Source organism: Phalacrocorax carbo, chromosome 10, assembly GCF_963921805.1.
Source record: "Phalacrocorax carbo chromosome 10, bPhaCar2.1, whole genome shotgun sequence".
In the NCBI taxonomy this organism is placed as follows: domain Eukaryota; kingdom Metazoa; phylum Chordata; class Aves; order Suliformes; family Phalacrocoracidae; genus Phalacrocorax; species Phalacrocorax carbo.
Genome location: NC_087522.1, coordinates 25,402,241 through 25,427,588, shown reverse-complemented (window position 1 = coordinate 25,427,588; position 25,348 = coordinate 25,402,241). Strand labels below are relative to the sequence as shown.

At 41.7% G+C, this 25,348-nt stretch overlaps 1 protein-coding gene across 2 annotated transcripts in view; it reads left to right on the top strand.

Moving 5' to 3' along the window:
* Positions 1 to 25,348, top strand: part of CKAP5 (cytoskeleton associated protein 5) — a 54,069-nt gene continuing 28,721 nt past the window's right edge. For both annotated transcript variants that reach the window (XM_064462584.1, XM_064462583.1), the window contains exons 1-14: positions 1 to 129; positions 10,070 to 10,159; positions 10,704 to 10,897; positions 12,019 to 12,225; positions 14,630 to 14,801; positions 17,485 to 17,614; positions 17,893 to 17,996; positions 18,372 to 18,485; positions 18,754 to 18,858; positions 21,267 to 21,356; positions 21,460 to 21,624; positions 22,441 to 22,569; positions 23,477 to 23,659; positions 24,612 to 24,719. In XM_064462584.1, coding sequence (XP_064318654.1) covers positions 10,103 to 10,159; positions 10,704 to 10,897; positions 12,019 to 12,225; positions 14,630 to 14,801; positions 17,485 to 17,614; positions 17,893 to 17,996; positions 18,372 to 18,485; positions 18,754 to 18,858; positions 21,267 to 21,356; positions 21,460 to 21,624; positions 22,441 to 22,569; positions 23,477 to 23,659; positions 24,612 to 24,719 — 1,758 coding nt within the window. In that variant the 5' untranslated portion in view covers positions 1 to 129; positions 10,070 to 10,102. The remainder of the gene's footprint in view (positions 130 to 10,069; positions 10,160 to 10,703; positions 10,898 to 12,018; positions 12,226 to 14,629; positions 14,802 to 17,484; positions 17,615 to 17,892; positions 17,997 to 18,371; positions 18,486 to 18,753; positions 18,859 to 21,266; positions 21,357 to 21,459; positions 21,625 to 22,440; positions 22,570 to 23,476; positions 23,660 to 24,611; positions 24,720 to 25,348) is intronic.

Here is a 25,348-nt window from a genome sequence, read left to right as displayed (position 1 = left end):
CGGGCGTGGGTGGGGCTGGCGCCGGCCAACGGGCGCTGAGGACACTGGGAGGTGCGGGTGGTGTTAGTGATTTCAAACCCCGCCGAGGAGCGGCTGGAGGCTCGCCGCGCCCGACCCGCTGGGGCCCAGGTAAGCGGCGCCGTGTCCGGCCCTTGATCACCGTCACCATCCCTGTCTCGCTAGTGGGTCTAGCCCTTTCCCCCACCCGCCCCGCTTTCCCGGGCCCGTGGGAGGCCGGACCAGGCCTCCCCCACCGCCAGGCCCGAGCCTCCCCGGGACCCGGGCGGCGGCGCGGCCCTAAGAGGTGCCGACATCCCTTCCCGAGAACCACCCGCGGCCGCTGGCCTCGACTGGAGCCGCTCCCGCAGCTGCGGGGGCCACGGCCGGTAGGGGTGGGAGGCCGCGGCCTAGTACCGGGAGGTGCCCGTTGTCTAGGCCGGCTGCGGGGCGGGAGGAGCCGCGGCTAGAGCCGCTCCGCCGCCATCGTCTCCTTCGTGCCGTCGCTGCGGGCCCCGGGGTGGTCGCGAGCTGCCGGGGCCTTGCCTGGGCGGCAGGGCGTACCCGGGGCCCCGGCCCCTTCGAACCGCTGCTGGAGGGGAACAGGGACCCGGCATCTTCGCCCCCTCGCGTGCCTTTCGGAGGCTTCGTGCAGGGTTGGCTTTCTCCTCTAAAATGACCTAAGGAAAATGTCCCTTGAGGTGATCCTGATCTTAAAATGACAGACGTGAGTTCATCTCCGTTTCTGCAGCTCTGCTGTCCTGTGGAATCTCCTCTAGTGTGCGTGAAGAGGGTCTGGGCAGGGATGTGGGTCCAGTGTTCCCCTCCACAGCTTTCTATTTCATTTGAGTCTGTTTCTGAGTCAGCGTCTTGTGAGTCTTAAGACAGTAGCTTTCAGGTTGCTGTGCAGGAGGGTTTTGTCCTGAATTTGGGCCTCTCTCAGTGAGAGAACCCAAGTTTTGTGTAGCGGAGACTGAGGAATTAAATTTCTGTGCTGCCGAAGCTGACCTCGACTCTGTATGGTTGTTTTTTTTTAAATTTGATTTTTAGAAGAGTCATTTGCTACAATTTTCCAACTGATTTGTGTTCAGTGGGTTTCATCTAAGTATTCTGCAGTTTTCCTCTTTTGCTGATGTATTATTTCGTGTTCAGTGTTTCATTTTCCAGTACTTCTGCTGAACTGCAGTGCTGTTAAAGTTTCTTTTTGCAGATGAGAAGGGGATGGATGAGCAGTTGTTGATGTTGGGCAACCAGCTGTGGGAGACCTTCCTTATTTACTGCTTACGTATCAGAGAAAGCATTGCTATGGACTTTCAGTGAACACATCTAGTAGTCAGAAACTGTAAAGATGCATATTTCCAAATGCTGAGAGTCTCAAATACTGAAGTATTCTAAAAGGCTACTCATAAAAATCTATTACTGAAACTGCAATAGGGTCAGGTCAGAAAGAAGAGTGACTGGTTTTCACTCTTTGGTGTCAATATCAGATCAGTTGATTTTGCAAAAACTAGAATTTGGTGTGAATTTTTTGCTTCAGGTTTGGTCTTTCTTTGAACTTTGCTGGTTTGGTAGCTTCCCCCATTTAAAACTTAAATGCATCTTCTAATTGTTTTTTTGTGCCCCCTCCAGAGTTGCAATAGGGTTAAACTTTTGAAGTAGCATCAAGGGAGTGATATATCAAAGCAGAATCTAGAAAAAATGGCCTTCAAGTACAACAAACTGGTTCTAAACAAATTGTTGTGGATATATTGAAGGTAGTTATCAAGAATACAAAGTTGGGAACATTAACTAGGGAACCTGCTAGGGAAAAAAATTATTTATGTGACACCTATACAAAAATAAATGAAATTTGGATTTCAGAAGCCTGGGAAATGAGAGTTAGGATGCAAGACTTTTTGTTTGATATTCTAATATAATAAAGTATTGCGTATGACTTGTGTTTGGTGGGACTTAACTGCTGCACTGGCTCTTGCCCTTTCCCTGATAGGGGCCAGTTTTGTGATTCTGGGCCTGTGCTTCTGAAAACCTGCTCTGCCGTGGTGGAGCTGATGCTCTCATACCTATGTCTGTTAAGAGTAAGGTCTTGTTCCCATTTGATAGTTGGCTTGGAAAACCTGACTTCCAGTGTAATGCTACAGGTTGTTTCTTTTTTGCATCACTGCATATGTTAGATGATAAATTTATAGCTGAAGTTCACTTGGTGTGTTCAGAGCTCTTTCAGACAATCCTTTTTTTGTTTTTTCTTGCTACCCTTGTTAATTGTGTCATCCGTAAACTGTAACACCTCTGTTCACCCCTTTTTATAGATCTTTTATGAACATCCTGGACAGCACGCACAATTAGAAACCACTCTGAATATTAAGTATCTAACTTGGAAGATTCTGGTGTGTAGGATGTATGACTTGAAGGACCCTTGAGAGATGTAAATACTTGTTAACCTTCTAATTAGGGTTTTCAGAGTCATGGTCAGCGATCATCTGGTTCTCTTTGTTTTCCCCCTTCCTTACCTCACCTCTGTTCCATGTCCATGGTACCAGCAGGTGTCCTTTTCTGGTTTTCAAAAGAAATTTATAAATGTATATTGTTAATTTGTTTGTAAATTATCTAATGTAAATGGTTTGTGAAGTCTCTGCCAGAGTAGGATGGCGTTAAAGCTATTTGTACCTGTAACTGAATGGTTGGTTTCAAGAGAACGTAGTCTAAAATTAATATGGCGTTGTTGCTGTTGCTTTGTTGTAGACTGTTCCAGTGGCTCATCTTAGAGGGGTGGAGTTCTGAAGTGTGACATGGGAGAGCCTCATACCCTCGTGTTTGAATTAAACATTGCCACAGCTTGTTTGAATAAAGAGTCTTTTGACCTGAGCAGTTGCACGTTGTTTGGCGTTGTCTCTATGGCAGCTCAGTCACTGCAAATGTCAAATGCTGAGAAGCAGAAGCTGTCAAGCAATGTTCGTGTCTCCCTGTTGCAGGGGGGGAAAAAAGTAACTTGGGTGATTGTTCAGTGGGGAGCGGGGCTGGTGCTGGAGTGCCTGGCAGGGGCTGCTTTCTTCAGCAGGCTAAAAAGATGTCTGAAGAACCACAGCCTTGCATCATATGGCTTGGTGCTCTTCCTGGGAGGATGCTATTGGCAGCTGGTCTCCACCATAGCAGCTTCTTCGATAGCTACTTTCGCTGTAGGAAAAGAATCTCAATGTCAGGTGATGGGCTAGAGAGATTGCTGATGAATCGGTTCCCCTGGAGCGCTGTCATCGCCCATCTCGCAGCAGGACACAAAACGTGGGGATGATGTGGTGCCAGGCGGTTCCTCTGCACCTACTGGTGAAGGTGCTGCGTTCTCCTTCTGCAGGGCAGGCCGCGTCCCTCCTGTCGGCTCTCAGACCTGCTGCCCCCTTCCGTCAGGGGCCTGGGGTGGCGCCTGCTCCGTGCTCGGGTGTGCCCGCAGCCGCCTCTGCTACGGGGGCGATTGTGCTGAGGGGTGCGGGGTGGTGCGGGCGTGACTCAGGAGAACCGCGGGCCGAGATGGTCGCCGGTGGCCCCCGCCCGGGGACACACGCGTATCCGGCCCCGCGGGGAGCGAAGGGGGAGTGCGGCGGGGCCGGGGGCTCGGCCTTGCCCGCCTTTGTCTGGCCCCGGCGCCGGCCGGTTCCCCGCCCAGGTGCGGCCGCGGCGCCCCGAGCCCCGCCCGCCGGCGGGGAGGGACCGGCCCGGGCCCGCCGCTCCCCGCCCGCCGCCGAGCCGGCCTGCAGCCGTGAGGGTGAGTGGCCGCCGGCGCCCGGCCCGGCCCTCGTGGGAGGGCGGCGGGCATAAATAATGCCGGGCGGGAGTCTCGCTCCGCGGCTGCCCCGGGCTCCAGCCGCGGCCTGCTGCCCGGTACGGGTACCGGTGCGGAACGGGAAACCTCCCCGGGCGGCGGCGGCGGCGGCGGGAGGAGGAGGACCTCTGGGAGCGGGTAGGGTGCTCTTCTGGAAGGCGCTGGGGGTGGCGGGGGTGCAGAGGGCCCTGCTGCTGTGTTGGAGCCTGCCTCCCGTGGAGGAGGGGGCTAGCGGTGGGTCCTGCGGTGTGATGTCTTCCTGGGAGCTTGCCTCTATCAGCCGTTCAGACTATCCTTTTAAAGAACATCACACAAGCCGTTCTATGTCCGAGATTTATAAATGCCTTGAGGGGTGGGGGAGTTTGCAGCTAATACACACAGCCCTTCCCACATCTTTCACTCCAGCCGGCCACCCTTAGCATTATGTCAGTGCCTGCAAATTGGCCCATGGGTCGGCCTTTTCCCTCTTGCCCCTCTTTGCTCTGTAAGACTGGCTTCCCTCCAGGCTCACCCCTGCAGCAAGAAACAGTTTTTGCTCTTACCTGTAGCAGTTTATTTTGCATTGTCTCTCACTGTTGGGTGCATTGGAAAGCAGTCTTAGTTACTTTCAGAGGCCATGTATTAAAGCATGCTATTAAGGTGTCATTGAGCTGAGTTAGGGCATATGAGTTAGAGCAGGCAAGAGATAATTTAATGCTGTTCATTCTTGAATGCTGTTTTGTTGCTGCTGAAGCAGTATCTTCTCTTAGCATCTACTCCACAACCTGCAAAACAATTCTTTTTCAGCATGCATTTCTCCTTTTTTATTATTCTGAGGTCCTACTTTCCCTTCATCAGGAGTCTGTGGATCTCACAACTTCCATTTGCTTTTTTAATTGAAAATGCCACCCTTAAAAATTTCATAGGAAATTTTTTATTGCCTAAGCAGCAAATAATCTCCTGTGGCTTTTTTTAACCTCTTGTTCTTTTCTGTCATCAAAAGATATGTGGACTGAAGCTGGAAAGCACGTTTACAGTCTGACTGAAAGTTCTTCTGACTGCTGCTTTTGCAGGTATCTGTAGTTCAGGATTGTTCAGGACTTCAGTTTTCCTTTTGAAGATAATAAAAATTTACTACAGCAATTGCATTCTTGCATTGACTGAGTAGGTGATAGTTCTTACATTTGTGTGTCCTTCAAAATACTTAGTGTGTCCAGGTGTTGTTTAAAATAAAAATTTAACTAAGTTATGGTTACTTAAATTTTTCAGCCTTTTTTCTGAGCTACTTGTATCTAATGAAGGTTTTGCTGGCAAATACCGAAAGCACACTGGAATAAACTTCTGAGGAAGTGAAATCTTTTCAGAGCCAAAGAGCAAGTATGACCCAAGACTTACCTATATGCTCTCCAAGTATGTGCCCTACTGCATAGGAATGTTTCAAACATTTTTTTTTTTTCCTTTTAAAAGGCTTGTCTTGCTTTCTTGGAACATATTTTTTTGCATAAAGTTTCTGAGAAGCTTTCAAAGTATTGAAATGCTTGATGCCGTTCTTGTGCAACGGTGATGTTCAATAGGTGGAAGTGAATCGGGAGAAGTGGACAATTGGTATCAATGAACATCTGGTTTTGTTTAGCTTAAAATGCCTTCCTAGTTTGCCTTTGCACATTTTCTGTAGAAAATGGTCTAGAAGCTGAAACTTCACAATAAAACATAGTGATAGGTGATAAGTGTATGCTTCAAAATAAAACACATTTTAGGATGTTTACGATGAAAGGATTCTCTTCAGTGATACCCCATACTATGAAGCTGAAAGGTTGATGCTATTTGGTCCTCAAAAATTGTAGCAGAGAAAGCATTTATTTAGAAGCTGAGTAGGAGCTGTTCAGAGCAGAGCGTGGTTAATCCAAACTTTCATGTATTGATGCTTTCCCATAATCTCTTAACGTGTTGCCAAATTTGTTTCTTAAACTTATTTATGTTCAGCGGGGAATTCTCACTTTTACATTTGAAATTCTTGCACTTGTGCTGCCTTGTAAATATTTTCTGCTCTTGCTGCTTTTGCATGGTCTCCCTTTGAAAGACATCCTATTCTTTCCTTGATGGTTTGAATTTTTTCGCCACTCCAAAATATAGGGACTTGCCCTGCCAAGAACTGTCAGGGAGGATTTGCTATTCATCTCCGTTGCAGATTGCTCAGCTGACTTGCTTTTGGAAATGTTGTGTTGACCACATTAATAACAAACCTCTCTCAGAAAACTTATTTTGGTGGTTCAGTCACTTTGGAGGTCTTGTTTTCGGGATTCTACCAAAAATAATATTGTTACTGCAAGATTTAAATACGTTTGTTCTGAGTTGTGGTAACAAGAAAGCTATGTAGGTCAAACTATTCATTGCTGCCAATTCACTAGGAATAACATCATTTAGCTGCTTATTGTATAATGAGGCTACTTGCTATTTGGATGTTGAGAAGTAATGGCTGGAGGTTTATATGTCTTTGCAAAGGAGCTTTAAAAAAAGCACTTTTTGTCAAATATCAGATATTCTATGAACATAGAACACCTAGTGACTTAACTGAAGGGAGAAACAACAGTCTTTTATTCTGGTAAATGCAAGATGTAGACAGATCTTGGCATTAGGACAGGCGTGAGCAGTGATGAAGCTAGAAAGATGGGATGTATAAGAAGGAGCTCTTCCTCCATGACCATGGAATACTTTCTGATAAACTGTCTATTCTAAAGGGATTTGTAAGTTGATGTGGGGAGTATAATTTTATAGCTATTTTTAGATGCCAGATTCGGCACAGAAGGCAACTTAACCTATTTTATAATTGAAGGAACCATTGTAGATGTTAATGACTAAAAATAGTAGGGGCATTGACTTAACCAGACTGAAAAAAGTGGGTGAGAAAATACAGTTTCATGGTTGTCTGCCCCCCCCCCCCCCCGTCTGTCCCATCATGTCTGCTTTTCCCCCTCTCCTCCCCCCTGCCCCAAGCCAAGTACATTGTGGTGCTGGGAAGGGAGATCCTAGATCCTCTTCTTCTAGATTCTGTAACGCATTGCTGGAGTCTACAAGCAAGAGGTCGCACTTTGTAGCAATGAGCTCTTGTAGTTATGGAAGGGTAAAAATACTTGTCCATTGCAAGACCATACCGATTTACAAGCCGCCTTAATAGCTCCTCACTTTAGGGTTGGAACTGATTTTACGATTGTAGTAAGGTAGTTGCTGTCCTACAATAAGGTTTTCCTTGGTGGAACAGATTTCTGGAGGGAAATAAATGTTTCTTTTAGTTGTTGAAGTAGGAAGTTCATGCTGCTCACTGTTTTTCTAAAAGAATAGGGTGTAGGTGGCGGTTTATCTTAGTATGGGTGCCTAAACTCCATTTTGCTGTTTTCTGCTGCTGGCAGGTATCTTAGTTATTCACAAAGAAACCAGAAAAAGAAATAAAGCACTATTGTCCTTGTATTGTTTCCTTATGCTTTCCTCAGCAAAATGATTTAGGCAAGTAATGGTTTGAACTACCTCCAGGTTTCTGAGCAGGATTCAGAACTACCTAATTTCCTGTTAAGTTCACTCTGCTTATTCTTGGCAAAGGCAGGTGTGAGTTTAGGAAGAGACCACTGTATTTATTTATTTATGCCACCGACATGCACACCGGGGAAGTACCCTGTTATTTCTACACTGATCTGTTAAGATGAAGGTATTCCTAATGCAAGCACAGCTTATATTGGCAAAGCTGTGTCTTTCCTGACAGCACTTGGCTGCAGAACTAACTTGAATGGCAGAAGGAAGTCTGCTGCTGTAACTTCCTTCACACTAGTCCATTCCTGCATCCCTTGCTAGGTGAACTCTTTGAAGAGTCTTTAATGTGAATGCAATTTCATTTTTGCTTTTGGAGAGAAATCGTCACAATCATAGAGCCAGATAGAGTTTTGCACTTCGCCTCCATATATGCCAAGAGTGTCTTGTTTTTATGTGGGGGGTGGCTTTTTGTTTGGGGGTATGTTGGGGTTTTGTTGGGGGGGGTGTGTGTTTTATATTTTTGGGGTTTATTGCCTTCTTTAATAGGTAAAATGCATTGAATGTGAATCAGGAGGCTGTTGATTTATGTTTAATTTTGACCCCTCTCTTTCAGTAGGCTGAAGGAGGGGATAAGAGAACAGCAGAGTGGTTTGGGCAGAGAAAAAAGAAAGCAGTAGAGTTCAGAAGAGTTTGAACAGATGAAAGCAATATCTGTTGCGAAAGGCTGGTGGGGCTTTGATGCAAAAAGCTGTTATAACTTGCATGCCCTGTTGACATCTTGTGGTTGTTTGGTTTTGGTATGGCATTTCAAAGCTTGAGTTTTATTTTCATTGTAACTTAAGTCAGAGTACCTTTTTCTAGCCAATACCTGTCACGGAGGAATGGTGTGACCAGTATTTAATCCAGAGCTGTTTTTTCCTTTTTAATAAGTAGTACATTTGAAAAGCTAATGTACCAGAATTAATAGTTCAGTAGAATGGGCTTTAGGTAGCCTCACTTCTGTGCATTTCATTTCTTAAATAATGAGCAGAGTGATCCCTTCATTCTCAGTGGTTTGTAGTTCTGGGGTTAATGAAGGCTTGGCCCTTTCAGCAATTTTCTTTTTTTCTTAAAAATCAAACTTCTCAGTACCATTGTGCTGATGTCAAGAGGAAAAAGCCCACTGTTTGTGAAATGAGAAGGACAAACGATAATAATGCATGGATACGCTTGATTATATGCATAGTCAACTTCTGTCCTGACATTGACTTTTGCTTTATTGCCATTGGGCAAATTAGTAGGTTTATGTAATTATAGTGAGAACAGTGTTAACATCCATAGGAATTTGTAAATATTTAAGGTAAGCTTATGGTAGTTTGGTGTGGGTGTTGATAACTGGTGGGGTTTTTTGGGTGTTTTTTTTATTGTTTGTTTTGGGTGTGGTTTGGTTTTTTTAATTATTGGGGGATTGGGTTGGTGTGGTTTTTTTAAAGTACTTTCTAATTAATCCAGGAAGGAAGAGAAAGGACTGTGTTTATTGTGGACTGTTGCTAACCTAATTTTTCTATCAAGTTAGCCGTATGTTAGTGTTGTGTGGCTGACAGAAGGCTTTGGAGAACTTGCTTATGTTAACTTACGCCAGTGAAATTACACTCCTAATTCTAGGGGTTAATTTTCTGCGGAGAACCTCTGTGCATTAGGTGAAATACTTTGTAGGTTAAAGTATGCAGCTTTGCTGGAATAGGTGGAATTTGCATTAGGAATACTCTGCTAGTATTGGGTATTCTTATGCCTTTAGTGATAAATTGTTGTATATGCTAGCCAGTTTTTAGAATTTTGGTCATCTTTGTCTATGCATTCAAACTGGTCTGCCGGAATGTGTTATTCCTTCTCTGGTTTGGTTTTGTTTATTTGTATAAATAATGCTGGGAACCCTCATGACTGCTGCTGCTAATCTTGTTTTGCTGATCTCCTTGCATCAGGCTTACTCTCGTTACTCTCCAAACAGTCAGGTTAGCTGTACAATATGTCTGAGGTGCGCGCAGAGCCTGAGGTCCCATCTCCCATATCCTAATGGTCAGTATTCCTGTTTTAATTAAAAGGAAAGGGAAGGAGGAGGAAAGCACTTAGGAACTTGAATGAGTAAGGATTTGAGCCCTATGTGTAGTAAGAAATTGATCTTCTGTTGACAGTTGCTGATGCTGGCTACATTAGAATTAGGGTATAAAGTAGCCAGCTTGAAAAAATGGGTTTTGTTCTTCTTGCAGTACTGTTCATTTCAGTTGTGCTGTTTGTGAAGTTGTTAAAATGGCTGTCCTTAAACTAGCACCTGATTATTTTTTTTGACACTGATTCATGGCACCTGTTGCTGAAAGCATGTAAGAGTCAGTTTTCTAGTGTTGATGGGTACTCACTTTGTTTTAGCACCTTAATCATAGTACATGCTTTCTCAAGCTTAGATGAGGTTATATTGTGTATGCCTTCTCAGCTTACTAAAACTTTCAGATTGAGACTCCTAGTGTCTGAAATATTACAAAGTGCACTGCTCTCTAATCTTTAATGGCTTCTCATAGCTTTCTAGGGTTAACAAGATAGTGGCCTAGTCCTAATAGTGCGTATCTAAATATAACTACAAGCTTGGGTTGCACATTATTAGCAATAAAACTTACTACAGGATTGTCTTTTGGGTTTGTTTGTTGTCTTTTTTTTAAGTAGAAGTATGATGCGGGTAACACCTGACATGTATTTTTCTGTGTTCTAACTTTATCCCTATCCCCACAGGAATTACTGTAATTACATAATTACAGAATTACAATGGGGGACGACAGTGAGTGGATGAAACTGCCCATTGATCAGAAATGTGAACACAAGGTAGGAAATCCTGTCTTTGGGTTTGGCTTGGTGTATATCTCTGCTGTGGTGAATCTGTGGTACTTCTCTAGGTACACCATTGCTAGGTAATCTCAACAGCTGCGTGCATGCAGATAACAGATCTGAAACTGCATCAGGTCAATCTAACCGAGAGGCTGAATATAGTTTATTAAGCAGAATTTAGTAGCATGATAATCTGTGTGGTGTAAGCTTGTATGCTGAAAGATCAGTGCGCTCATTCATACGGAGAAATTACTCATCTGTAGCTGAAACTATTGTGCTCCCACTTACTCATCAGTGGTTGTTAGAGCATCTGAAGATCAGTGGAGAACACTGGCATCTCTCTAGCATCTCTCAAGATCATTCTTGGCAGGAGAAGAACGAGTATTTGGACCAGCTGCACACTATTCATATAGTCTTTAAGAGAAACCTTGCAGATGCCAGCTTACTGAGTGCACTTTCAACTATGGTTGAAGAGCTTTGCAAGATTGGTGAGTTAAGGTTGTACTAGCACAATATTTAAATGTCTGATTTCTGCTTCCAGCTCTGGAAAGCCAGATTAAATGGTTACGAAGAAGCCCTTAAGCTCTTCCAGAAGATAGATGATGAAAAGAGTCCTGAATGGTCCAAGTATCTTGGATTGATAAAGAAATTTGTGACAGATTCCAATGCAGTGGCTCAGTTGAAAGGACTGGAAGCAGCGCTCGCTTATGTTGAAAATGCTCATGTAGCTGGCAAGTAAGTAGCCTTTTCTTACTATATTAGTAGACTGTTAGAGGACAGTTTAATGTGCGTCTCTGAGAAAGGCTGCAGATAAATTGTAAAGTGGCCACTAGCAATTCTGATATTTACTGTTGAGAGTGGAACTTGCTTTCTGATCTAGAGAATTTGCTGAATTGTAGGCTTTCCTTGTAGATGGCCTCCATGTGCATATTATCGTGTCAAAAATTGCTTACAGTGTTCAAAGAAGCTATTAAAGGCAGTAGTAAGGATTTCTGAAAAGGTAGAGAAAGTGAATTGGTAATTTGGTGATATAGGTGCTGTGAACTGGAATACCTGTTCTTGTTTGACTAAAGCAGCTTGGGTATAGAGGGACCTTTTTTTTTTTCCCAGGGAGGTATTTGTATCATTCATCCATGAAATAAAATGTAGTTATGTTTATGCAGTATTGCATCCAACTTAACTAATATGAATCTTCATACCTGCCAATTTCTTAACAGGGTGGTTTCTCGTATTTCTCTAGCCCATGAAATAGCCTGTACTCCTGAGGGTGAAATAAAAATACCTAATGGGTCAGATCAGTGCTTTGGTCTACTGACTTTGTGACCTAATGAAATGAATAAAAGTCTTACTTTAAAAACCAAATAAACAAACTCAAAGCTTCATTTAGAAACCTGACGACCTTCCATACCCCTAGATTTAAGTGATTTAGTTGGTTGGAAGCTTTGAAATAGATGTGAAATTCTGTGCTGGGATTATGTACCAATGCTATATGTTAGTGAACTGTAACACATGCAATTCCAGGAAATAACATTTATTTGTGGACCTTAACTAATGTGTATTAATGACACTTTCTCAAAAGTGGGTTCTACTATTCACTGCCTGGTGTAGTCCAGTATTGGGAACATGTTAACTAGCACTGAGTCTGCAGGAGGTCTTTTGATTAAACTAGAGGTTGAAGTAATCTCTTAAAGGTTGTTACCTTCAAAGTTACCTTAGAATTTAGTCCCTGTTATATGAGGACTTGCTGAGTTTTCATCCATGTTTCGGGTGTTGTGTGTGCTTTTTCTCTGTGGATAACGATGTAGAACACCTAATTCACTTACATGTTCCAGAAGTAACTCTCTTTCATCTTTCAGGACAACTGGAGAAGTAGCATCCGGAGTTGTAAATAAAGTGTTCAATCAGCCAAAAGCCAGAGCAAAAGAGCTGGGTCTAGATATATGTCTAATGTATATAGAAATTGAGAAAGGGGAGGCAGTACAAGAAGAATTACTAAAGGGTTTGGACAACAAAAACCCGAAAATCATAGTAGCATGTATAGAGACACTGAGGAAAGCACTAAGGTAAGCTTATAGTTTTTAGTTTGTGGGGTGGAGTTTGTGTGGGTTGTTTTTTGGTTGTGGGTGGTGGTGGTGGTGTTATTTTTCTTCTTTTTTCCCTCAGCCCAGCAGTATGTAGAGTCTAATGTATTGGTTAAGTATGTAGCAGGCCCTTGTTATAGTTGAGTAGGATGTATCTTTACTGTACTGATACTTTTCTGACAGCAGCAGTTGAGAGCATCATGGGGTTTGTTAGATGTGAGGGATGTCTTTGTTGTACAAGCCTCCTCTGGATCACTTTTGTTCATGGCAACTGTTTACCAAACTTCCATTTTTACAAAGGTCCTCTGAAAGAAGGGCATGATTAGTGTGTTTTGTTCCAGACTGTGGAGCTTCTCTTCTGAACAGCTGAAATAAACTCACTGATGGGAAAACTAAAATGTAGTGTTTTGGTTTTTTTAAAAATCCCTTGTTCTAAAAAAGCACTGTGTTCCTCACTGATGTGAGCATCTTTAATTGGGTACACAGTGTGTGTTTTTGGAAGAAAAGAAAAAAGCTCATTGCACAGTAAATTCCCATTGTCTGCATAATAAATTCTTTATTAAAAAGAAAAGCTGATAATGCTCCCTAAAAATCAAATCCAGTTTAATTATGATGGGGTAGTTCATTTCAAGATTAGATTTAGAACATCTTTTTTTGTTCTGCTTCAGGAATGTTTGCCTCCTTTGAGTTGATTGAAATACTGGGGTTTTATCAAATTCTTGCATTTGGGGTACATGTAATTCACTGTCCAATCCATTAGATGATTTTTTTAAAAAGGGAACAGTGTCTTATGCTAGGTACTTCTTGGACAACTTGCTGAGGCCTATGTAGAGAACTTGCTGAGGTCCTTGTTAAACTGTTTTAGGCTTCTGCCAAAATAAAGCATTGGGCTTACCACATTACCTGTGCTTCTACTAAGTGAAATTACTGTCCCACATTTAAGAATATGTTTTAGCTATTTTAAATTGCCTCATCTAATCAAATGTCCTTTTAACAGTACAGTGTAATTAGAAAACCACATATATTTTGCATAGAAAACCTCAATATATTTCAACTAACTGCACCTATAAAATGTGTCACGTCTGCCTAATTTTTAAATGCAGTATCTTATTTTCTTTGAGATGGCAAGACCAAATCCTTTCATGGAGGCCCTGTTGACTTAACTTCAGTCTTCTGCTTCTGAGCTGTGTTTCTACTTAAATTTGTCTTGTGTTTTGACAGGGTTTCTGCATTGATAACGAAATTTGTCTGTTGTACCTGGGTGGGTAACTTGAGTGCATAACTACTTCAGCTTCTGCTGTTATTTATCTTCTGCTAAGGTTTCTGTTAGTTCTTGTGTTGTATGAATTAGATAATATTATATGAATTAGATAAAAATAAGAGAATTTGCTTAGGCACTTTTCCTAATATGTTCTTTTGTTGAGTCACGGTAGAAAAATAAAAATCTCAGGCAACTCATTTGTTCATATTCTGGTTAGCACTAGAAATTTTAGGTTACACATAAAAGTTTTAGTTCCCGAGCAGCTGTTTTCACTAGCTGTTTTCATGTGGTACTTGATCAGAGGGAAGCAGAAGAAAAAGTGTGATTGGAAAGGTTAATTCAGAAATCTCAAGGAAAAGAGATGCTTCTGAATAAAAAAACCTATGGCTTCTGAGGTGATTTAGGTATGATGCTTTAAGAACTGTAGCAGTTTACTATGAGTATGAAAAGAAAGGTCTTGTGTTCTCATTCAGCATCAGTTGAAAAAGGAAGGTTAGTGTATTAAGTTCAACAACATGTAGAATCTGCTGACAGGGAAGGGTGATTGTCTGGGGAAACTTGTTTTATGTTTCCTTTCAGCAGTACTTATTTCAACACGTGCTCTCTGTGAAGATGACCCAGGCTTACTATAATTACCTGGTCCAACAAGTGGAAAAACGACTAATGCTTTTACTGCAGTTTGCCTCCAAGGATAGTCAAAGGAGATTCAATTCTGATTTAAAAAGAAAATAGGTCATGCAAATTTTGGTCTAAGGACACTCTGCAAGGCAACATATTTAAGCAGCAGATTGGATTAAGTGCTTTGAAGTGATTCCAGAGGCCTGATCTTGTAATTCCAAGCTGGGTGTGGAGAGTAATTATGATGGGGCAAATATTCTTTAAATTTTACAGTAGCTTAGTAGCTTCACAAAACAATAGCTATAATAACGATTTGAGTAAATGACACAATCCCTAAATGTGCACTGGAAGCATTTCATAATTTTTTTTTTTTAATCAGTTATTTGTGGATCACTCGCTGGTTCCTACCTGGACACTAATGCTGTTCCATGGTTCCTACCTGGACACTAATGCTGTTCCATGGTTCCTACCTGGACACTAATGCTGTTCCATGTTTTTAACTTTCAGTGAATTTGGTTCAAAAATAATCTTGCTGAAGCCAATCATCAAAGTGTTGCCAAAACTTTTTGAGTCTCGGGAAAAGGCTGTTCGAGATGAAGCCAAGCTCCTTGCTGTGGAGATCTACCGTTGGATAAGGGATGCCCTGAGACCTCCATTGCAGAATATAAATTCTGTTCAGGTAAGCAGAAAGTAGTTCTGTATCCAAACATTTGAGAATCACAGAATCAGAATCACAGGTTGGAAGGGACCTCAGGGATCACCTAGTCCAACCTTTCTAGGAAGGGCAGATTCTAAACAAGATGGCCCAGCACCCTGTCCAGAAGACTTTTGAAGGTGTCCAACATGGCCAAGTCAACCCCTTCCCTGGGGAGATTGTTCCAACGGTGACTGTCCTCACTGTGAAAAATTTCCCTCTGGTGGCCAATCAGAATCTCCCCAAGAGCAACTTGTGTCCGTTCCCCGTTGTCCTCTCCATGGGACTCCGTGTAAAATGGGAGTCTCCATCTTCTTTGTAGCTGCCCCTTAAGTGCTGGTACATGGGGATGAGATCCCCTCTGAGCCTCCTTTTTTTTCAAGGCTGAACAAACCCAGCTCTCCCAGCCTGTCCTCATATGGCAGCTTCCCAGTCCTTTGATCATCCTGGTGGCCCTTCTCTGGACCCCTTCCAGCCTGGCCACATCCTTTTTGTACAGCGGGGACCAGAACTGCACACAGTGCTCCAGGTGTGGCCTGACCAGCGCTGAGTAGAGCGGGATGATGACTTCTTTCTCTCTGCTGGTGATGCCCTTTTTGATGCAACCCAGCACCCTGTTGGCCTTCTTGGCCGCAGCAGCCACTGTTCGCTCATGTTGAGCTTTCTGTCCACCAGGCCCCCCAGGTCCCTTTCCACAGAGCTGCTCTCCAGCCAGGTGGATCCCAGTCTGTGCTGCACTCCTGGATTATGTTTTCCCAGGTGCACGACCTTACACTTCCCCTTGTTGACCTTCATAAGGTTCTTGCTGGCCCACTCCTCCAGCCTATCCAGATCTCCCTGCAGAGCAGCTCTCCCTTCTGGAGTGTCTACTTCCCCACTTGGTGTCATCTGCAAACTTCATCAGGCTACACTTGATGCCGGTATCCAGATCACTTACAAAGATGTTGAATAACATTGGGCCCAATATCAATCCCTGGGGGACGCCACTTTTGACAGGTTGCCACTTGGAAAAGGAGCTATTTACCACCCCCCTTTGGGTGCGGCCTGTCAGCCAGTTCCCCACCCACTGCACAGACCCCTTGTCTAGGCCATAACGCATCAATTTCTCCAGGAGGAGGCTGTGGGGGACCGTATCAAAGGCCTTGGAGAAGTCCAGGTAGACAATGTCCACCGCCCGCCCCATGTCAACCAGGCAAGTCACTTTGTCATAGAAGGCCACCAGGTTTGTCAAGCACAATCTGCCCTTAGTGAAGCCACGTTGGCTTTTCCCAATCACGGGCTTCATTTGACTTGTGACGGCCCCCAGGAGGATTCGTTCCAAAACTTTCCCAGGGATTGAAGTAAGGCTGATGGGCCTATAGTTACCCGGATCCTCCCTCGAGCCCTTCTTGTAGATAGGGGTAACATCTGCCTTCCTCCCGTCCTCTGGGACATCCCCCGTTCTCCGTGACTTCTCAAAGATTATGGAGATTGCATCATTGCCTTGCAATGGTGCCAGCCAGCTCTCTCCACACCCTCGGGTGGATGTTGTCAGGGCCCATTGATTTGTGGGGGTCAAGCTCCTGTCGTAATTCATGTACTAACTCTTCCTTCACCGATGGTGGGTCGGTGTTTGGATCAACTGACAATTTTGTTCCCAAAGCCTGGGACCCGACAGTGCTGGTAAAGACCGAGGTGAAGAAGGTCAAGACCGAGATTGAGAAAACACTTCCATGCTCACCCTCCCTCATCCTGTGGTGTTAGGTATTCTTAAAGTCAAAGCTGGCATTTTTCAGTAACAGCAATGGTTATTTTTTTTTAGCTTCCTGTAACTTTACCTAAAATTTTAGTGCCTCTTTGTTATTTGTAAAGAAATAGTGACGACGTTTTGTTGCTCTGAATATATGTGAAGTTGCAGGGGGAAACATTGTGTTGAAACTGAAGAGAGGATTTAAGGAAGAGAGCTGTATACCTTGGAGACCTAACCTGAGGGCAAATGGTTACCCTTATAAAAGATCCCTGCACTGAAAACCTTCAAGTCAACCATTTTCCTTCTCAGTTTTCTTTTTTTTCCCTGGGATTTCTTCCTCTGTGCAGCCCGTCAGACTTGTTCTGATGCTCAGGATGTGACTGTTCCACTTCAGGAAGTGGCATTACATTATGATAGATAGCTATTCAATTATTTTAAGGCTTTATAAATTATTTATGCATTCTTCCCTCCTACCCACTTGAGTTAATTGTGTTCAGGTGGAAAGCAGTAACTTGTTGAAAAAAAGGAATGGTGTAAAAAAACCTGAACTGTCTCATCAAATGTAGCTCAACATGTTTGTTTCATCTTAGTTCTAGTGTGTAATAATAGCATGGCTGTAACAAAAGGTGTTCTTTCATGCTCAGCCATTTTTATTTTAAAGCATCTACAGAGGGGGCACACCATTCTGTCTGTTGTACAGTTTGTTCTTATGTAAATGCTTTACATTGATATCTTTGTTGATGATACTGTGTTCCGTGGATTTACTTTGTCAAAAGCTTCTGAACAGTGAATGGGAGGTCACCACTTTGAGGGCAGAAAGAAGAACTTGGAAGGTAGTGCTCTCTTGGCTTTGAAATGGGAAAACTCCTTTGCTCTCTGTGAAGTGTTGCTTGTCTTGCAGCATGTCTCTGATATGATGATTCTCTTCCCTTTTGGCAGCTAAAGGAACTGGAAGAAGAATGGGTCAAAGTCTCAGCTGCTCCTAAGCAGACCAGGTTCCTGCGTTCCCAACAGGAGCTGAAAGCAAAATTTGAGCAGCAGCAGGCAGTTGGAGGAGATGCAGATGGAGGTAAACTATTTAATGTCTGAACTCCATTGGAAAGTATATGACCAGTATATTTGTAAAAGAATGTGTTAAATTGTAAAGGTCCTTTTGCTCAAACTAGTGCAAAGTACACAACAAGGAAATGTGCCTGGGGTGAAAACTTTATATGAAAGATTGTCTGTCCCTTGGAATAACAAAATCACAACTGCTGATAGTACTTCTTAAACAATGAGCATTAGGTGGTGCTGTAATCCAAATCTCATTTGTCACTTTGCTTATATTTTTGTTTTTTCTGGTTGCAGGAGGTGATGGTGAGGAAGAAGCAGTACCACAAGTAGATGCCTATGAGTTGCTTGAAGCTGTAGAAATTCTTTCCAAGCTTCCCAAAGACTTCTATGAGAAAATAGTAAGCATAAACTTAAATACTACCGGTTAATTCTATGACATGTGAAGCTAATGAGTCTTAAGACTTACTGGCATTCTGCAATGAATTCTTTACTACTACGTGGCTAGTAACAGATTAGTGTAAGTAAAATATAGACTGACATAAACAAGTCTCCAAATTTTATTTACCAGCAAGAAAGCTCTAATTTTAAGGAGCTGAGGTATGTCCTGGGAAAGGACTGTGTTTCATATTTCATTGTGATTATTGACGTTGAACTGTAGGGAGACTTTGGCTTTCTCGGGGTAGAATTAAGTCTTAAAATGTATGGTTTGTGGCCAGTATGCTTCTCTAGAACTGTTTGTGTTTACAAATGAATATAAATTATTTGCTCTGCAGGAAGCAAAAAAGTGGCAAGAAAGGAAAGAAGCTCTAGAAGCTGTTGAACTGCTGGTGAAAAATCCCAAATTGGAATCAGGAGACTATGCAGACTTGGTGAAAGTTCTCAAAAAGGTAATAAATAAAACTGAGTGCAGATATGGTTTAATACTTTTCTGTAATTTATTTGTGTTATACTTTAAAAGTAACAGTTGAGATAATACTCATGAGTAGAAAATTATTAGCTGGAGCAGTGGTGGAAATAACCCAAACTGAGACCTGCTGACTATTCTAAGAAATTTTTCCGTGTCTCTGACACTTGGATTTTCAGTCTTTAACTTTGTTTTCTTGTTTGTGGGTTTTGTGGTTTGTTGGTTTGGTTTGATTATTATTTTTTTTTCAGGTTGTTGGAAAGGATACAAATGTTATGCTAGTTGCTTTGGCTGCAAAATGCCTTGCTGGACTAGCTGCTGGCCTCCGAAAGAAATTTGGACAGTATGCAGGGCATGTAAGTAAGAGTATGTACTTTTTTCTGGTTTTACTGATGCTGGACATGTCTCTCTTTTTTCTTTTTTTTTCTTTTTTTCCTCCTGTCAAACATTGGTATTTGTCAAAGGTATTCTTTGTACAATTATGAATGCCTACCTGCCCCTCAATGGAGCAAGCAGGGACGTATCTGCCTAGATCTCTTGCAGCTTAAGGTTAAAATGACCTTGTTTATTCACATTCAGAAACATGAAGATTACTACTGCAATAAACTGTCTGTACTAAGACAGCTCTCAATTACTCTGCCATGAAATGAACTTTATTTACATTACCTCATCCTGGAGATACACCCACAGAAATGCATTTGTAGGCCACAGTGGAAAAAACAGCTTCTGTGTTTCTCTGTTCTCCTTTGCTACTCTTCTCTTACCAACAACTAATATTGGGAAATACAGGAAGCTTAACCAGTCCCTGGAAGGAAAGGGAACTTTTAATTAGTTGCAGTTATCTCACTTGTTTCTCAAGTCTCTGTTGCTGTGTTCTTTAAGCTGCTCCATCAAATTTTTCTTGTGATAAGCAAGAGTGATGGGGGTAGAGCTTAGAGACAGAGAGAACTGATGTGTCTGGCTGCCAGTAGTGTTATACTTTGCAATGAATTGGAGGGTTACCGAATCTCACTGCTTCAGAAACAATGTCTCCTGAACTCTGAACAACAGTTTGGACAAAGTCTCTTTCATTCTGAAAGCTGACAGTAGTTGTAAGAAGTATTCTTACATCTGTTTACACTTGATTTGTGTTTGTAATGATGAGGGTTAACCTTTAAGAGTTAGTATTCAAAAAGCTGAGCTTCTGAAATAAAGGTATAGCTCCATGGTCACCAAGCGAATGGTGTTGAGATGACTTCTTCAGTACTGTAATGGCAGCTATGAATTGCATAGTCTCAGCACTCATTTTACCAGTTCACTTGATTTGTTTGCTAGATTCATTTACTAGTAAAGAAGATGCAGACCTCTCCTGAGAGCAGACACTTGAAGTTTTGTAAGATAGAACTGTTCCTAGAATTGTGGGATTACTATATTTAACTAGTAGAGTTTATAAGACTGTAATGTTACAGTCTGCAGTCTGTTAAAACAAGAGTAGTGAAATCAAACATACTTCTTGCTGTAATCGGATGCATGTGGCCCAAATAACTGCTTTTGGAGCCCTGGACTGACTTTTCTTCCTGCCCTCCCTGTCTTACATAGGCTGCAGCTTCTAACTTCCATGTTTAAAAAAAAGTTCATTCTAACTGTCAGCATTTCTAAAATGGGGACTTACCGATTTTAAATATCTTCTTCCTACGACTTTGTTCTCTGAAGGGTTTAGGGGTGTCAGGCACCTGCAGTAGCACATACGAGGGTCTTTATGGTGCTGTTCTGTATTAACTGAAGGTTTTTTTTAGTGCTAAAATCTTTGTGAACAGGGAATTTGCAAGCTGTGACCCAGCAAAGGATGCCAGCTGAGCCTAGGTCACTGTGTGTTGCAAGGGGTTGAGATCTCATAGTCAGCATTATCTGTGGAAAATCTGTTTTGTATTATGTAAGAGCTTATAACTTCTGTAAGACATCAGACTGCTTCCAAACTGTGAACTGTTATGTTTATGAAAATCTTGAAAATAGCCTGATTTCCACCATTAAAAGCTCCGCGTGTTTCTGGCTCACTGACAGAAGTTCTTACTGTTACAGAGACGGTACTTAAATGGAGCTGCTCATATTACTGGCACATAAGAATGTTTGATCCACTTCGCCCTCCTTTAGTTTTTTTATTTACTTATTTTATTTTTCGACAGTGACTGAGCAGCTAAATTGGGAATAAACTGCTGTGAAATTCCAGTATAGCATAGTTTAGTGTCAGGTGTGCTTTTTCAAGGTGATAGATCTGAAAAATATCGTTCCAAGAAGAATTCAGGTTAATTTAGAACCATGGTTTTGTCAGCTGTGGGTCAGATGAGGGCTTCTGAATGAGTCATGCCGAGTGCTTTCAGGAAGCTGGGGAGGAGGGGACAGGTTTTGTATCTTTGGGATTCTTATAGTAAAAGAGCACTGAAATTGTTTAAGTTCCATTCTATTGCTCAGTGTTCTACCGCAGAAGAGCCAGAGTACTTATCTGTAATTGTGTGAACTTGTATATCTATCTTTTGTTTAGCTTTGCAATGAAATTGCTCAAAAAAACCCAAACCTGTATTTGTTAATAGGCTGACTGGAGTGAATTCAATATTGGAGATCATCCAGAATAAGCTAGATCATACTGCTGTTGCATACCCTGGGAAGGGGGCATTTGCATTATTTGCTTTTCCACAAAATGCCAGGAAGCAGACCATCAGGCTTTCCAGTTATATTAGTGAAGAGTGAATTGACTTTTTAGTTTTGTTTCTTTTTCCCTTTTCCATAGGTTGTTCCAACAATCCTGGAGAAGTTTAAAGAGAAGAAGCCTCAAGTAGTGCAGGCGCTGCAGGAGGCAATTGATGCAGTCTTTCTTACAGTAAATATGACAATTTTCCAATTGTCTGAGAATTGGTCTCTAATTTTGATTTCCTTTTCTCTTACTTTACTGAAACTAATGACTTCTTTATCCAACACTGTAGACTACACTGCAGAACATAAGTGAAGATGTGTTGGCAGTGATGGACAACAAAAACCCAACAATTAAGCAACAAACATCCCTTTTCATTGCAAGAAGCTTCCGTCACTGCACACCTTCTACTCTACCGAAAAGCCTGTTAAAACCTTTTTGTGCAGCACTTCTCAAGGTAAAGCGGGAGGAGTTGGTACTTCTCTGGCATTGACTCGAGTACTGTTGTTATGAAGCACTTGGTTGTTTTGGGAGAAAGACCTTTCTGGTAGTGCAAGGACTAAAGAGTAGTTCTGGGCTGTGTAGCCATCAGAGTCAGTTTTGACTGATGTCAAACTTGAAGATGACTGTCAGTCATGGTACAAGTTTAGTCTTGTTTTTCTTAGCTTCTCTGAAACTGATGACTCACCAAGTTTATACTAGATTAAGACAGTGATATGCGACTATAAAACTTCTGGGCACTGTGCCACTTGCTTCTTGCAGATATTTCTAGCAGGCTTTTGTTGGACTGCTACATATCACTTTATGTGAATAAAAGAACCATCTTTGATTCATACATTGCAGTTACACTAGAGCATTTATCAGTGTAAACAATAACAATGTATACTTTTTTCTCATTGCGAAATAGCAGTTTCCTTGTTACGGGAAATATCCCTGGCTTCAAAAATGGAGATTTGATCAGGGTTGCAGAACTTCAAACTCCTTGCGAACTTTCATGGTGTTGCATTATCTATTAAAGCATGAATGCTTCTTGTGTGAAAGACCCAAAGGTGGGAAACTGGCTATATCTGAGAAACAGTAGACTTGATCAGTACACAGGAAAACAGAATTGAACAACCACCTTTTTCTTTCTGCAGTGGAATGCTAAGGTTTATTCTTTAGTAGATATAGATTTTTTCTTTTTTAAAAGGGGGAGGGGATTTATATAGAAGATGAATTTAGCAATCTGTCTAGGTATGAGCTGCAAGTCATGATATGTTGTCTTTCTCTGCAGCATATCAATGATTCTGCTCCTGAAGTAAGGGATGCTGGATTTGAAGCATTAGGTACTGCCTTGAAAGTGGCTGGAGAGAAAGCTGTGAATCCTTTTCTAGCAGATGTAGACAAACTAAAGCTTGATCGGGTAAGTTTGTTATCATAAATGTTGTGAAAAATGCTCCATTTATCCATTTAAGATGTGTCTTAAGCTAGAGAAGACTAAAAAGGATGCTTTAGCTAATGACTTCCGGTACAGATTTTTGGAAAAATTTATTTTTTACTTAAGAACTTCAGTTACTGATGTTGCAGGGAATCTGAAAACTTCTTTATTTCTTGCCAGGTTATCCAACATCTTTTCTTTGACTTCCACTACCTAAAATTCATTAGTATGTTAACTTTGCACTTTTTCATTTCTATGTAAAGTATCTGTTTGGCTTCAAGGCTGTGTTATCTATGAGGTGGATTGTGAGGTTTGGGTTGGGGGTTGGGTTGTTTGGGGTTTTTTGTTGTTATTGGTTTGTTGTATGTGGGGTTTTGTGTCAGACAAAAAAGTGTTCAAAACCAAACGAAGTTTAGGGTTTTAGGTCACAACCACGTGGTCTAATTCAATATTACTAGACAGGACTTGGTATTAAAGGCTTACTTTCCAACAACAAAGTGTTCTTTCTTTTGCATAAATTGATGTGTTTGAATGATGATTTTATCATTAAAGGTGCTAAGAATTAGCCTTTAGAGCATCTCTAAGTATTGGGGGGGTGTCACTGCTTTCAATATGTAGTTCAAAATGAAGTGCATTTATAAGAAAATTATTCTAGCAATACAGCGATGGCTGATGCCATTGACTGGTTAACATTACTACTGTAAGGAACACAGGATAACATTTTGTGAAGTAAAAAACTTAAACTCCTCACGGTTTTTGCAGAGTAGGTAAGCTTGAGCCACTGCTGTTGTAGGAACCATGTACACCCAATTATGGCAGCTAAATAGCTTTTTCTTTTTTTTCTCTTCTCTGCCCGCCCCCCCCCCTTTTTTTTTTCTTAACTGCTTCTCAGATTAAAGAGTGTGCTGAGAAGGTAGAGCTGACTTATGGTAAAAAGACAGGAGGAGCTGCTGAGAAAAAAGAAGACAAGCCTATTACTGGAAAGACCCCAGCTCTTTCAGGGACTGGTGGAGATAAAGAAACAAAAGATGTGGCAACCAAACCAGGACCACTGAAAAAAGCACCTGCTGTGAAGGTAAGAGACTGCCAAGAGATTGACTGACAATCACAGTTGTCTATTATTGCATCAAATAATTATTTACTGAAGGCAAAATAACCTTCCACTGAGGTATCACTGTCCTCCTGTAGGACTAGGTGAGCCCAACAAAAAAAAAAAATCTGGGATTTTCTGAGAATGTACTTGAAGAAATATCAGGTTTTAATGATGCAAGCTGTCTTGTCACTTATGTCTTAATACCAGATTTTGATATTGAAATAGTGATAGACCACTGGAGGCGTTTAGAGGAGCCTCAGATGTTGTAACACTAACGTGCCCTGTGGTGATACAGTAATATTTGGCTGAAGTCAAAGTCTCCTCTTATAATTAGCAAGGTTACCACTTTAATGTTAAGTATTATCTTCAGTGTTGTTTTTGTCTTGTTACCATAAGTAATTTGAACGATTAGCCTTTACTACTTTGAAATTATTATTTGGATTTAAAAAATTTCCTAAGTGGAACTATAGAGAGTCTTTGCAATACCCTACCCACTTCTCCAGGTGGGAAACCTGGAAGTGAATAGTACAATTGGTTGTATTTTTTTTGAAAAAATCGATTCATGCTCTGGTTGCCTGAAAAAGAGACACCAGCCACAAGTTCTATATCTACTCAGTATCCATAGGAGAATATATAGATTAAGTCATTATTTCCTGAACTGTAGCAAATACATACATTCGTTTCCTTTTCATCTGTCATTGTCTTGTGCGTCCCTGTGTACTCTACATGTTTTATAAAACCTGCTAGTCCTAAAGCAACATATGAATTAAATAAGCTCTATCAGAAAACTGTTTCTTTGCTGGCAGCTGTTATGGTACTTAGAGGTATTTTTTTGACATGAAAATGTAGAAGTGTGAAAAAAGAGCAGTACTTTTGGTATCCGATGAACTAGAGACCTGTTTGATCTTGGCTAACTTCTCCATTTTCTTTCTAGTCTGGTGGCCCACCCAAGAAAGGCAAACCAGCTGCAGGTATGGGAGGTGCTGGGGCTAAAGGCAAGAAGGGTCCCGAGACCAAAGAAATTGTTGAATCGGAGCTCTCGGTGAGTATTCTGCTGTTCTGTGAAATACAAAGCCCTGTGTATAAGTAGCTTGGGTCAGCCAGCTGCTACAGGATTTTTCACTGAAGTTGGGGGTTGTTTTTTGTTAGGACAAGGGAAAATAATATATTGGAATACATAACTAGTAAAATGAGTGTTCAGTGTGTTCTGGTAAACACACCTGTTCTTCTGGCTGTTGTCGGTACCAGGCTGTACAAGATGGTAAACATCAAATCATGCTATTATAATAGTGTATATCATGTTGTCCCTGAACTAGAACAGATGGAAAAAACGTAACGATATTGAGTACTTAATACATAACCTTGGATGCATGATTTGCTGAATGTATCTAGTATTAAAAGCCCGAGAATAGACTATTAAGTTTACATTGAAATCTGAAGTAGAATACAGTAATAATTAAATGAACTAATGCAAATTAATTCTGTGCTGTTCATATTAAGTTATGCTTCAAGAACACAATTAAATTCTGCATGTTAATTGAGCCTATCTTGTTCTTGGTAGGGGACCAGGTAAACTAAGCTATCTGTAGGTCACACAGTAACAAAAAGCTATTACAGGTTTCCTAGATGCATCTGCAAGGCTTTTGAACTGTCAGTTATCTGTAGAGTATC